Source organism: Meriones unguiculatus, chromosome 19 (assembly GCF_030254825.1).
Source record: "Meriones unguiculatus strain TT.TT164.6M chromosome 19, Bangor_MerUng_6.1, whole genome shotgun sequence".
Lineage (NCBI taxonomy): Eukaryota > Metazoa > Chordata > Mammalia > Rodentia > Muridae > Meriones > Meriones unguiculatus.
Genome location: NC_083366.1, coordinates 61,639,484 through 61,653,968, shown reverse-complemented (window position 1 = coordinate 61,653,968; position 14,485 = coordinate 61,639,484). Strand labels below are relative to the sequence as shown.

The 14,485-nt window shown below is 44.3% G+C and overlaps 1 protein-coding gene across 2 annotated transcripts in view; it reads right to left on the bottom strand.

Annotated features, from left to right (window-relative positions):
- Positions 1–317: 317 nt before the first annotated feature.
- Positions 318–14,485, bottom strand: part of Cap2 (cyclase associated actin cytoskeleton regulatory protein 2) — a 137,152-nt gene continuing 122,984 nt past the window's right edge. For both annotated transcript variants that reach the window (XM_021642820.2, XM_060373113.1), the window contains 5 exons: positions 12,875–13,047; positions 11,490–11,613; positions 11,314–11,396; positions 5,106–5,246; positions 318–1,716 (listed from right to left, as the gene is read on the bottom strand). In XM_021642820.2, coding sequence (XP_021498495.1) covers positions 1,633–1,716; positions 5,106–5,246; positions 11,314–11,396; positions 11,490–11,613; positions 12,875–13,047 — 605 coding nt within the window. In that variant the 3' untranslated portion in view covers positions 318–1,632. The remainder of the gene's footprint in view (positions 1,717–5,105; positions 5,247–11,313; positions 11,397–11,489; positions 11,614–12,874; positions 13,048–14,485) is intronic.

Here is a 14,485-nt window from a genome sequence, read left to right as displayed (position 1 = left end):
GTGTGTGCGCGTGTGTGTGTGTGTGTGTGTGTGTGTGCGTGTGCGTGTGCGTGTGTGTGTGTGTGTGTGTGTGTGCGCGTGTGTTGGCATGCATATTTCTGATGTACACATAGAGTTCAGGGGACAGCTTGTGTAGGTCATTTCTCTCCTTCCACCATGTGGTTCCCTGATGATCAAACTTAAGGCTGTCACACTTGGTTGTGAGCACCTCAAGCGGCTGAGCCATCTCTCACTTCGTATCTCTGCTAACCCCAAACAAACAAACAAACAAACAAAGCAAAAAAACAAACAACCCCCCCAAACCAAACCAGAACTCATTTCAGTACTGAAACAATTACTTTTTTACTTAGTATTACTTTACTTTTCAAAAATTATATTTACTTAAGCCACAACATGATTCATAAGGACGGAACGTTTATAGCAAAATCTTGATATACAAACATCACCGACCTGAATACCGTATGGATATCGAAGCTATTCAGAAACTGAAAATGATACTCAGACAGGCCCTCACACGCACAGCCTAGCTCCCACGGGCTCCAAAAGCATCGCGCTCCATTTCGTTAAGCGTGACCTAAAAAGCTGCAGGGTTCTCAGCCGTGTGCAGAGGGGAGACACAGAGAGCATTTGTTCACCTGAAAAAAAGCGTGTACTATCAAAACCGGAAGACCGGAGCAGAGCCAGACAACGCGTGCTGCGGGCAGCAATGGGGCGGCTCTCGGAGTCCCTCTTTGAGGCTGGTTAGCTGGTTCGCGCCAGCGAGCCAGGCCGACGGAAAAGGAGCTCACCTCTAATGAGCGTTAGCGACCTGAGCAGGGTGGTCGATAGCGTGAGCGACTTCAAAACCAGAAAGCAAAGGTTGAGCTGTTGGAGCAGAACCGTGAACTATTACATAGCAAAAAACCCAAAACCCAAAACCCAAAAAACAAGGACTGAGTCCCCTCCTGCCCTTTGTCTTAGGAATAGGCAGACAAATAAGAGTTTTCAAGTGATTCAGCAGAAAAATATTTAAGATGGATGGTTAGAACACTTTTTGTTTTTCAGTAACTTTGAAGGATATTTTGTTTTCTCCAGGACCTAGAAACTGAGTTTGGTCCTTAGAATTTTCCTCTTGGTGCATATGTGTGTGTTTGTAAAAGCATAATTGAAGTATAAGTTCATGTTGACAAGGTATCCATGCTGATAATGGTGAACATGTAAAAATTAAAAAGAAGAGTCGTATTTTTCAGGGCACAAGACTATTTCATCACATTAAATTTGGCTAAAAGGTGAAAACATACATAGATGTTCTAAGGCTTCGTTTTTCAACCAGCAATTGAACCTAAGTGAAGAAAGGAGCAGGGGCCTTTATTTACCAGTTACAGAGTTCATGATATGATGGGAACAGGATTCTTTTTTTTTTTTTTTTTTAATTCTGATGTGCTCACTAGTTATCATGTGGAACTAAAATCACACACAAATCATGATCAAATGTTAAATATTTCAAAGTGCCCACAAAAGCGTGCCAGAAAAGACACCATTTCCACAGCACAGAACTGCAGGATGCTGACACAGGACGGGTGTGTGCTGAAATCTACTAGCTGCTTGCTTCTCTTTGCTAGAGCAGACTCCGGGAAGGGTATCTCCTGGAGATTAGGCCATAATTTCTGCGGGTACGGTGACCAGCTTGGATCCATCCCATATTGTCTTGAATTGCTCAGGAACGGGGAATTCTCTCTGGAAGAAGTTGAGGACAGAGTTATTGATGTCAAAGTTTCCCTTTGCACACAGGTAGAAGGCTGATGGGCGTGGCGTGATGGGCAAAAGAAACTTCATCACATCCCACTCCGTATCACAGAGAGGATCCAGTCACAGGAGGACCCATGTGGTCTGTGACTAGATACTGGGGTCGTCCTCATGGCTGGTGCTTATGAAGAACCAGGCTGGCAAGACAAGTCTCACGGACTCAGGCTAGCTTTGCACACACTATGTGCTTGACTGAGGCTGACCGATCCTCCTGCCTCAGCCTCCTGAGTTTTGAGATCACAGGTGTGTGGTTAATGTAGAACCCAGGGCCTCATTCATGGTAGGCAAACGCTACACCTGAGCTATACCCCGAGCCTCAGGTTAGAGGCTTATGAGACAAACCAGGCAATCTCCAAAGACCGCACAAGGTCAGTGCTGCCGAGAGGCGGAGAGGCCGAGAGGCCGTCTGCAGGGAGCAGAGGCTGGGGACATTCAGCAGCTGCCTTGGAATGGCAGAACAGCCAGCGTGTAAGCCCAGACAGTCTCTCTTAGCCACAGATCTCCATCAAACCAGATCACGCCCTGACTCAGCCTATATTATCAACACTCGGATTCTGATTCGGCAAGGCGGGGGAAGAGAATGAGAAGCTCTACTCATCTCAGGGGACATCAGTGCGTGAATGGGGCCCAGACTTGTCTACTCTTTGAGACACTGAGAAAATGTTGTTAAGATAGGAGAACATGTGCACATTCATTCATGTGAAAACACACACACACAAATGCATGAACACATGTACACACACACACACACACACACACACACACACACACACAATGGCTTCCGGAGCCTCACTAGACTCCTTGAGAAGTAACTTACTTACTTACTTTGCTGTAATAAGGGAAGAGTTCCAGAACGAAACCTTCAATCCAAAAAACCAAATTATCTTTGACACAGGGGCTTATGCTATGGAGCCCAGGCTAGTCTTGAACTCATGATATTCCTACCCCAGACTCCAAAGTACTAAGACAACAAATATGTGCCATGGTCTCTCGCCTGTGATGGCAATACCTTGAGTAATCTAGTGCACCTGTGTACCTGGTGTCACTTCGGGTGCTCTTCTCCAAGAGTAAACAAAGCTCTGTGTTTGTTCTCAAGCAGAACACTATAGACCTGGAGTTGCGGATGGGACCCCAGCCCTGCCGAATGCTAGGAGCATACATCTCTGAGCTCCATGCCCAGACGTGAAGGAGCCCCTTTGGTAGTGAGGGGTTCCAGCACCCAGGAAACCGATACATCCATGCCTCTTCTCCGGGAGGTTGGCTCCTATCAGGACCACATGCCCACTGCCCACTCTCACACCCTAACAAAGGCAAGGCCTGTACAGCTCCCTCCCGCCTCCTGATGTAATACGAAAAACAGCCCAAGCAGGTGAGACTACTTTTTAATGCAAAAACTCAGGCTTTGATTATATTTCATTCTCTAAGTTCACTTACTGGTCCTCAACCTTCCTAACGCTGTCACCCTTTGATTCAGTCCCTCATGTTGTGATGGCCCTCCTCCCCAAACATAAAACTATTTTTGTTGCTACTTCGTAACTGTGATTTTGCCACTGTTATGAACAGTAATGTAAGTATCTGATGTGCAGGATAACTGATATGGAAACCCCATGAAAGGGCTGTTTGATCCCCCACCCCCATAAAGGGGTCTGGACCCACAGGTTGAGAATCGATGCTTCTATGCCCGTGGGTGTCAATCAGGGCTCCATAGCAGAATCCACCTGAACATCTTTAACAATTCAGATGCCTGGTAGCAGCTCAGAGACATGCCCAGAGGAGTCTGAAGTGCTCATCCAAACCCTGTGGCTTGTCTTACCTGACCAGTTCCCACACAGCTGAACACTCTGCTTAAACAGCTACACAGAGCAGGGATGAACCGACACAGGCCATACTACTCCACTGCCTGTCTGTATCGGCTGAGAACCTGAGAGGGAATACTTGCCTAGTTTAGGGTTAGAGTCTCCACACCCCAAGTGTGGATCAGTGACCCATTGTTTGCAGGGTACTATGCTTTAAACTCAAATGAGGAATTCCATAGGCTGCAGCATGTGATACTGGGGGTAGACAGAGCTGAAGATAGTACTGATGAATATGGATAATCTCTGCTTAAGGAAATCAACCCGTCTGGTGATTGCTGATTGCAACCTCTAGATAGCTGGTAACTGACCCTCCTGGCTGGTGTGGCCCCTCTCCTCTCCTGAAAGCATGCTGGCTGAATCTCTTGTTTGCTGCCTTCTCCTGCCCCACAAAGTTAGTCTTAGAATTCTCCTCCTGTTTTTCTTCCTACTTCCACGTAATAGCAACCGGCAGATCTGCTGGACTTCAGAATCCAAAAAAAAAAAAAAAAAAACAAACCAAGATTTATTCAGTCTTACTCAACTTTCACATGCGAGGACATTTACGTGGTTCTTCTAGAAGCTGCTTCAGTGGGGAGAAGATGTAGAGAAAGAAAATTCTGGCTGAATTGCTTGGGCTGGTGTTTCTAAATAGGGGGATTCAATGGACTGATGGTATGAGAACTGACTTGGGAGCCTGCTAAGAGTCAAGATTCTGGGACGGGGGAGATGATTCAGTAAGTGCTTGTCTGTTTAAGCAGGAGGGCCTGAGTTTGAATCTTGCAATCTCATACATAATCATGCCTGCCGTCTCAGCACTTCTGTTATGAGACGGAAGGAGGAGACAGGATAACCCCCAGAAGCTCAGAATGTGCTTAGACAGTGGTGAACAAGACACCCTGTCTCAAAAAAGGTGGAGGAAGGCAAGGACTGGTACCTGAGGTTCTTCTCTGACCCCCACATGCGTCATGGCAGGTCTGTGCTCCTCCACAGCATACACAGAGAATTCAGATTCCAGGCCCCATTGTGAGGCTTCTGAATCCAACCCTGCTTTTGCCCAGGGTTTGGAGCCTGCCTTTCTGTGAGCTTCCCAGTAGATCCTTATGCTAAGAGGAACATTATAACATTTTTGGCTTCACTGCATGGAAACACGTAGGTCTACTGACTACTCCTGCTCCTTTTCTCTTAACCCCCAAAGCAGCTCTCCTCATTGATTTATCTCCATCAGAGAAAAGGAAAACTTTAAGCCCTACACAACAGGAACTCAGATGCAAAGAGCCGCCTCATCCAAGCAAATATTAGGCAAGAGTTTCCAGACACAACCACAGGGCCTGACGGGAGAGGGACCACGTGGAAGGTGTTCCCCTGTCCCTCACCTGCCTGTGAAGTTGTCTGCAAACGACGCTGGTTAGACGGTAGCGCTCTCTGAGAATGCTGATGTGAACCTGCTCCAGACCTTTTCTGGACAGGCTTTTGGAAGGTACTTACATAATCGTCACCCTGAGGGACCAGGACATTCATCTCAGATGACTTGGCACTCACGATCTCACAGTCCAGCGCATCCTCGCTGAGGTACAGGTGGCATCCTTCTGTCTTATTAATGGAAATTGTTGGCACTCTCCCCATGACCTGAAGTAAGGGGAAAAATGGGGCCGAAGCAATGAAGTAAAAATGATCAAGTACCTAAGCAGTTACTCTCTGGAATTCCTCCCGAGTTTAGCTTTAGGACTCATGGGGCAGTGTGCTGTCTGCCTGCCTGCCTGTCTGCCTTCCTGTCTGTCCGTCTCTGTATCTGTGTGTGTGTGTGTCTATGTGTGTGTCTGCGTGCGGGCTAGGTGTCATTTGGGGTTAGAATGAAAGGGCTATACAAAGGGGAATCTTAAACGCTCAGGGTCTCTTTCTTGCAATGAAATTAAGGGATTAATTTGGAGGCAGCAGCTAAAATGTTCAGAAAAGGCTCACAACTCCATTAGTGAATCTGAACTGCCTATCTGATTTCACGATAAGAGAAACAGGATTCATTTGCTTAAAATTTAAGTTTTAACAGTTATCTCTGAGGCTGGGGCAAAAACAAATATCCATACAGATGCTAGACAGTAAGATTAATTTTGAGCGGGAGCCAAGTAGATTGTTCCCAAACTTTAGAATAAGTAAGAAACTCTCCAATTCTTCTCACGTAAGTCATCTGCTGGGTAAGAATCCGAGGGCTGAAGGTGAAGTTCAAATGAGAGAGGTGTCTAGGTATTTCACAATGAACTGGTTTCGGGAGCTCAGCCTGGCATAATCGGGGCCCTGTGCAGGAGGAGGCCGTGCTTTGTACTGTTTACAAATATCTAAGTCCAGTAAAAATTCAGATCAGTTTTAAATTTCCCCTCTAACAATCAGTTTTCAGACCTTCCCCCAATGTCCACAGGGGTATACCATTCTCCCAAAGACCTTAATACAACTCTAGAACTTTCCTTCTTGTGATGGTAATTAAAGCAATAAAGACATCTCTCCTTTCAACTTGAAGAAAAGGCTAGTTTGCAAACCAAAGGAACAAATTCTGTCAGTGGTACAGGTGCCCTAAAGAATTCCTTGGGGGGCATCTAGCCTGGTCACCGTGCTTCTCTTGCTCCTCCTCTGGCTCCACAGAAACTGGATACTGAGTTGGAATTGAACCCCAGACCAAAAGAAAGGTCAAGCTGGGTAGTTTAAGGTCAGGTAAGTACAGGCAGGGCTCTGCCTGAAATAAAATAGTATAAATTCATGAGAGAGAGAGAGAGACAGAGACAGAGACTCAGAGAGAGAGACAGAGAGACACAGAGAAAGACAGAGAAAGAGAGACAGAGAGAATGAATCTTTTTGTGTGTGTTTTAAAATGTGCCAGTGCTCATGTTTTTATGACTTCTAGATTTGCTTATATTAGAATGATGATAAGCATTTACACACAAGCCTGAATACCCCGGATACCACCAGTCAAGCAAAGGAAAGCTATGAACTGCCAGTGACTCCTGGAGGATTGGCTTATGAATATTATTTCTCCCAGATAATTTAAAAAATTTCCACAGACTACGGTTGCCTGTCTTCCTCAGTTTGTATGTTTTCCTAGAACATTTTGCCAACAATAGGATTACCAGGCCAAATTATACAAACTTTAGCTTTTTTCTTTTTTCTTTTTTTTAAATAACATTATTGTAGTAAAATGCAACTCATCTGTGCTATGTGCACAAATGGATGCTATTTCAAAAACGTACAGAGTTGTGCAATCAGGACTACAAGCCAATTGTAGAGCAGTTCTGCCATTCTAAAAATATCACTAATGGCCACTTACAGTTTGTCCCCATCTCAGCCCCAGGCAGGTAACTGATTTCCGCTTCAGCTGTGTCCAGGCCCTTTCAGACAATTTACTAGGCACTTTAACTAAGTAATGGCACTCTCCAAAAATTCACTAAGGGTTCTGGCAAGTGTTTCTCTTGTCTCTGAATTGTTCCTTCCGCCTCCCTACACAGGCAACCAATGGTTCACTGTTCCAGAGGGGACTGTTCACAGTGCGGGGTCACATCCTTAAAAATGCTACATGATATTTCAGGCATGGAAACATACAAAGAATAAGAGATACATATACTTCCCGCAACAACTTTATCAGTGTTACATTCTGCCTTGTTCCCTTTTGGTGTCTTTCTTTCTTTCTTTCTTTCTTTCTTTCTTTCTTTCTTTCTTTCTTTCTTTCTTTCTTTCTTTCCTTCCTTCCTTCCTTTCTTCTTTCTTTCTGTCTCTCTCTCTCTCTTTCTTTCTCTCCTCCCTCCCTTCTTTCCTTTTGACAGGGTCTTATGTAGCATAGCCTGGTCTTGAACACACCATGGAACCGAGAATGGCTTTGAATTGCTGATCCTTCTTCTGTCTCTACCTCCCAAGTGCTGTGGTCACAGGTGGACCCTGTCAGACCTGGTTTTGCTGTGTTGGTTTGTTTTTGAGGCAGGCTCTCACTCTGTAGCCCTGGCTAGCCTGGAACTCTGTAGCCCTGGCTAGCCTGGAACTTGCTATACAGATTGAGCTGGCCTCTAACTGTAAAGAGTCCCCCCAGGTGCTGGGATTATAGGGGTGCAGCGTACACTCAACTTCTGTCTTTTCTCTCCAAGAACTAAAATCTCACAGAATCACTGAAGTCCCCTGGACACTGTCTTCCACCTCACTTTCCCTCACTTCCTCCTCATTCCTTCCCCCTGTATATAATTACTCTTCTGTTTTTTTTTTAATTGTTTTCGTGTGCTTTTTTTTGTTTTGTTTTTGCTTACAATCTTTCTATTGGGTTAAGTGCCCAGGAAGGGACCTTGATAGGTCATGTATGAATTGGTTTACACACTATATTTTTTAATGAATGGATATATCACATAGCACCAACCGCCCTGTAACTTACTCTTTTTGTTCAAGGCTTTTTTTTTTTTTTTTTTTTTTTTACCTGTTTTTGAAATTCACTTTTTTTTTTTTTATGCCGCTAAGTATATATACTTTGTTCATTTTAGCTGCTGAATAGTGTTCAACTAGACAGAAACATTTGCTGTTTGGTGGACACTTAAATATTTTTGGTTTCTCTTGCTAGTACCATGACCCTACAACACCTGCTTTCCACGTTTCATCAGTCTGTGACTAGAGCCTGACTGTATGGACATGAACACACAATGGCTCAGCCTACGGACCTGTCATTAGAACATGCCGATTCGTCCTGCAGTGAGTGTACCAGGTTCTTGCGGGACCCCAGCGTGCCACTTCCATGACAGCTCATTCGTCAGACATTTTAGCATGCAGCTCCTTTACACGTTAGATGTCATGCATGCAGCACTCCGCAGAGCAAGAGCATTCCAAATGCAAAAGAGGTTGAGTATGAAAACGAATCTGTGACAGTATTCATTCACGCCGCCCCTCCTGTTACACTAGCGCATCTTCATATGTGTGCCAACCGCTTCACTTTTTATGTCGCTGAATTGTCAATAGTCTCCGCTTATTTTTCTATTAGATCACAAGTTTTGAGTCTTACTTTTTGGTCTGTGTTATCATCTTTACATGATCCATATGCAAATTCTCTTTGATTATCTACATTTCAAATATCTTTCCTCAATCTACAGCTAGCCTTTCAGCTTTGCATATCATATCTTCTATTGAATATAGATTAAGAAAATTGTGGGGCTGGAGAGACGGTTCAGCAGTTAAGAGCACTGGCTGCTTTTCCAAAGGTCCTGAGTTCAACTCCCAGCAACCACATGGTGGCTCACAACCATCTATGATGGGATCTGATGCCCTCTTCTGGTGTGCACTGTATATGCAGACAGAACACTCACACATAAACAAATAAAAAAGAAAAGAAAATTGTGGGGGTTGTGTTATTGGTGATTACACCTAGGACCTCACCCATGTTATGTAAACACTTCACCACTGAACTCAATCCCCAGCCCAGAATAAGTGGAGATTCAGTGGTTGTTTTATTTTTAATGATTTCCTTATGTGTATGGGTGTTTTGTCTGCATGCATCTCTGTGTGCCATGTGTGTGCAGTACTTGTGGAGGCCAGAAGAGGGCCACAGATCCTGAGATTGGAGTCACAGATGGTTGTGACTTGCTATGCTGGTGCTGAGAACCACACGTGGGTCCTCTGGAAGAGCAGCCATTGCCCTAAACTCCTGAGCCATCTCTCCAGCTCCTCAGTATTGTTTTCCTGTGTAAATAACCAAGTATTCTAAAAACCATTTTGCTGTACACACCTGTCTACTTCATGGCTTGCTAGTCTGTTTTTCTTTTTTAAATTAAAAAAAAATAATCTCCATCCATGTGACACCTTAGGATGACTCAATTCACCTTGTTCATCTGCTTTCGAATTATTTTATCTAGCCTTTTAAAAATTATTTTATTTTTGAATTATGTGTATCACGTGTGTCTGCATGTGGGCTTGTGCATGTGAGTGCAGTCCCTGTGGAGTTCAGAAGAGTATGTCAAGTGTCCTGGGGCTGGAGTTACAGGCAGTTGTGAGCAGCTTAGTTTGGTGCCTAGGAGGAACCAAATTCAGGTCCTGTACCGGAGCAGCCGTCGATCTTAACCACTAAGCCATTCCTCCAGCCCTACTTTTTTTGTTCAGTTAGCTTCCAAATGAATTTCATGTTTTTCTTTTTCTTTAATTAAAAAGTCCTGTTGAAATATCTGAGCTTTGCTCACTTACCTAATAAACAAAGAGAGAGAGATGATACTGGTGTCTTCTTGGTCAATTAATTTACAACTATTCTGGGTTCTTTATACATTCCTTCCGTTTCTTTTGTTGATTTATTACTTGGCTCCCTTCAGCTGTGTTGCTATTCTGAATCTTATTTTATGTTACATTTCCTAATGCTTATTTGTGGTGTCAAGAGTTCCCCCCCCCCGTTGATAGTATACCTAACTGTCTTGCTGTGTAGTTTATTGAGTCTCTTGGCTTTATATAAAACAATCATTTCATTGCCATATAAAGACATTTTAATCTCCTCCTGTTCACTTTTATCACTCTTGGTTATTTTTCTTATCTTATTGAGGAGCTAGGTCCTTTTAATGCATTGCTGAATAGAAATAAGGATAGGAAGAAAGCTCTTGCTTTTGATGTCAGTAGCAATTCTTCTAAATGAAATATGGCCATTGCTGTACGATTTCAAGAGAGAGCTTTTATTTGATTGCAGCATATTGTGTAACCTCCCCTTTCCCTGGGCTTATCAGACATGCATGCAGAACTGGCATTCCTATCCAGGCTTCAGGATGCCCAATCAGGGCTGTTTCCATACAGCCTGCATAAACAAACCAACTCCTTCAATGACAAGGCAAATACACAAATGTAATATATACAATTAAATGAGGTCTAATTAAACGTGTGAATGGAGAGAAACCCAGGAGAGAGAAAGATTTACATAACTGAAATCTAATTTTGTCAATCATCATAAGGAAACACCAGATTGTAAAGGGTAATTATCAGTATGCAAATAGTACAATCAATGAGAAAAGTTGGATTTGGCCCAAAGTGAGAAAAGTCCTTTAGATTTTTGTGTTGTAAATGCCTATATTTAACAAAATTAAAACTACTAAAGGAGCACAGATTTTCTCTTGTTTCTGAAAATTCATTTCCAATCTTCTGTGGATTGTTTTTCTGAGTCTATACATTCTCCCCCTTCCTTTGGGCCTTTCCCCCGCAAGGGGGAATTCTCTTTAGCATGGTGATATTATCCTAGGATAGTCTCTCAATATTCTTTATTCATATGGTAGCTGATTCATCCAGTCTTGTGCTCAGCAACATTTACTGGTATCTACGGTATTCAGGCACTATATGTGTTTAGAACAGTAAAGACTGCCTAGCTGGCATTGCTTTCTTTTCTTTCTTTCTTTTTTTTTTAGTGCTGGATAAAACCCAGGGTCTTATGTGTGCCTGCATGTGGGCCATTTAGCCACATCCCCAGCTCATTAGCCATTCTCGAGATGGAAAGGGTAAGACAGCGTTTGCAGTACAAAATGGGAGTTAAAAACAAAGACCAACTAAGGGTGGCTGAGAACAAAGACAAGGCTTCTGCAGAGAGGTGATGATGAAGCTGTGTTTAGAGAGAACAGGAATCAGATGTTCTCTGGGTGGACATGAGAAAGGAGTCCCCTCTTTTGACCCTTGCAGGAAGGTGAGTGGTCCATGCAAAGCCATGGCTGTGGAGGCTGCTCACCTGGATCTGAATGTCCTTGGAGTTGATCACTTCCACAATGCCTACCACATTATCAAACACCAGCCCAAACTTCTTGCAATTATCTAAAAGGGGAAAACAAGACTCTAGTCAACACACATGGTGTGTTTCTGTAACACAGCTTATCACAGCAGACACCCGGCCTTAGTTTCGCCTACCAACAGTGATGGAGTTTACTTTTCCCTTTATCTGAAGAGTTGATTTGTCACATTTGAAAATGTAAGCCACTTGTTTCAGCTCGGTCTCTGAGATGACAAGGTCATTCCTATCCTCTTGGTATTCCTAAGGGTAAAACAGACATGGATATTAAACATAAACAGAAAGAGAGGCTGACTCCATGGAGTGCTGACCTTGCTAGAGGCTTCAACAGAACTGTGGCTTTCAGCGGGCTTTCTTACAGGACACTCGCCATATGGAGACACCTCCAGGTCTGAGCTGTCGATTGTAATCATGGGAGTAGTTGAACCACTGCTTCCAAGTGGGCATCAATTCGCTAAGAGTTGGATGCGAGCAACCCTGCTGGGGGGGGGGCAGGGCTGGAGCAGGGGTACAGTTGCTGTGTAGGCTCGGGTGCCGACAGCCCTCTTGATGCTGCATCAGACCCTGCTTTGTCCATCAAGAGATGGAGCTGCTGGGGTCTGAACAGTGGTCCAAGCTCCATTGTCCTTTCAGGCACTGGCAACCTTTCCAGGGACTTTGTTACTTAATGTTTTAGAAAGCTCTCTGAGCCAGCAGGGGACTCCAGCTATCATCCATGTTCAAAGCATCTCTGGCCTGCTCATACAGGTACCCCTGAGAATGGTGGGTGGCAGCTGTGGTTTATTGCTATGAACGAAGCAATCAGCCCATCACCTCAAGGCACAGACTCCCAGGACCACATATCAACGGCTGCACCTCTGCCTGCTTAAAAGTTTGGAAATCAGCAGCCATATTCATAGAAAGACAGCACAGTGACAGTGAGGAGGAATAGGAGTCACTGTCTAACAGGTTGAGGTCTTCAAGATAAACAATATTCTGTGGGACACTGACAACACGACAGTGTCAACACATCCAGCATTACCGGGATGTGCACTTAAAGATGGTTAATGGTAAATGTTATGTGCATTTTTACCATCCTTAAAAAATAGTCTTAAGTGGGAGTGGTGAAAAACACCTTTAATTCCAGCACTGGCAGGCAGAGACAGGCTGATCTCTGAGCTGAGGCTGGCCTGGTCTACAGAGGGAGTTCCAAGACAGTCAGGGCTACACAGAGAAACCCTATCTTAGAAAACCAAACCAAACAAACCAAAACAACCCAAAAATCGTTCTAGAAAGTAGAAGGAAAGAATGCATAGGAGCTACTAAAAAAAAAAAAAAAAAAAAAAAAAAAAAAAAAAAAGAAGTCTGCAAGCCTGGAGAAGTACCTGGTTTCTCTTTCCAGGCAGTGTTTCTGCACGTTGGCATTTCACCCGGGAATCCCCGAGTCTCCGGGAAGTGGCTTTAGGCGTTTAGAAGTTGGTTTTAGCTAAGGGAATCAGAGTAAACGTTAGAGGACCTCACTCACCACTCTCCACTTCTTCCCCTCCAGCTCGAACACTGGAGTGTGTTTCTGAGGAGAATTCGTTTTTGCAGAGGTGGGGCTTGGGGTGTGGCTTTTGGTTGGAGACTGAATTTGTCCTTGAGCCCTCAGGCTGGGATTCTTATATGTCTTCTGGTCGTCTGTGACATGCCGGAGCCCTAGGAAGGTGTCACACATAGTTTGAACTGTCAGTTTGCCCTGAGCTAGAATCACCTAGAAAAAGAATCTCAGTAAGAGAGTTCTCTGGATCACGTTGGCCTGTGGGCACGTCTGTGGGGGACTGTCTTGATCGCCTTGATTGGTGAGAGGACAGTTTGAACATGGGCAGCACTATCTCCTGGTTTTGCATGCATGTTAGACAATATAGTCGATGGAAGAGCAGGGAAGAGCAGCTGGATACTGTGCATGCATGTTCTCTCTCTGCTCTTGACTGTGTGACCAGTTGCTTCAAGTTCCTGCCTTGACTTCCCCACAGTGATGGATTATAACCTGCAATTGTAAGCCAAATAAACCCCCTCTTCCTTAAAGTCACTGCTGTCGGGATATTTTATCCCAACAGCAGAAAAGAACCTAACACAGAGGGTGGCACAGGGTAGGTACATTTCCTCCTACCTAGCGAAAGGGGAGACACCCATTGTCTAAAGCACACAGGAGCTTTCGGTATCGCTGTTTTCACAACACTCCTTTGCTCAAGGTCTATATGTAGAGACTGCATCCTGTGTGAAGTTTAGATTGAAAGAAAAGTTGTACATATATATTTAAAATTGAGCATTGTGGTTTGGATGAAAATGTCCCTAGAGGCCCACGGAAAACTTAATCTTCAGGCTATAATGCTCTTTTTGGGGTGAGGGTGGGGTGGTTGTGGAACCTTTAGATTTGATTGAAAACTTATGAGTGAATCCTTGATGGAAGAAACGGGTCTTGAGATGTCATAGCCTGGCCCCACTTCCTGTCTGCTCTATACTTCCTGTTTTATTAAGAGGAGGTGAAGGGTCAGCTCAGATGGATTTGGAATCACCTGGGAGACACAACTCTAGGCATGTCTGTGAGGTAATTTGCAGAGATGTTTAACAGAGCAGAAAAGACTCGCCCTGAGTATGGGTGGCCCTACGCAATGGGCTGGGGTCCCAGAATGACTTAAAAGGGGAATGCGCACTGAGTACCAGTATTCATGCCCTCTGCATCCTGACCCACTGTGATGGCAGCAAGCGGTCCTGTGTTCCTGCTCATGTGCCTTTCCTTATCGATCCTGACCATATCCTCTCAAACTGTGGGCCCAAGCAGGGCTTGCGTCGCTTTTGTGAGGAATTTTATCACAGTAACGAGAAAATTGATGAACACAGAGGAGAACCCTGTCTTTAAAGAGACAACCTCCCCATCCCAGCAAAAAGCAAACAAAAAGCCTTACAATCCCTCAAGCCATCTAACCCCGAAAGACTCCTAGGTTTACTCACAGCTACATAAATTTCCAGGTATGGTTTAAAACATTATGCTACCCCAGGAAGTATTTTCCAGAATATGGAATCACCTCTAGAGTTAGAAGTCAGTTCCTTTACTTTGCAAGTGAGTTTCAGAGGGATAAATTAGAAAGTTTGA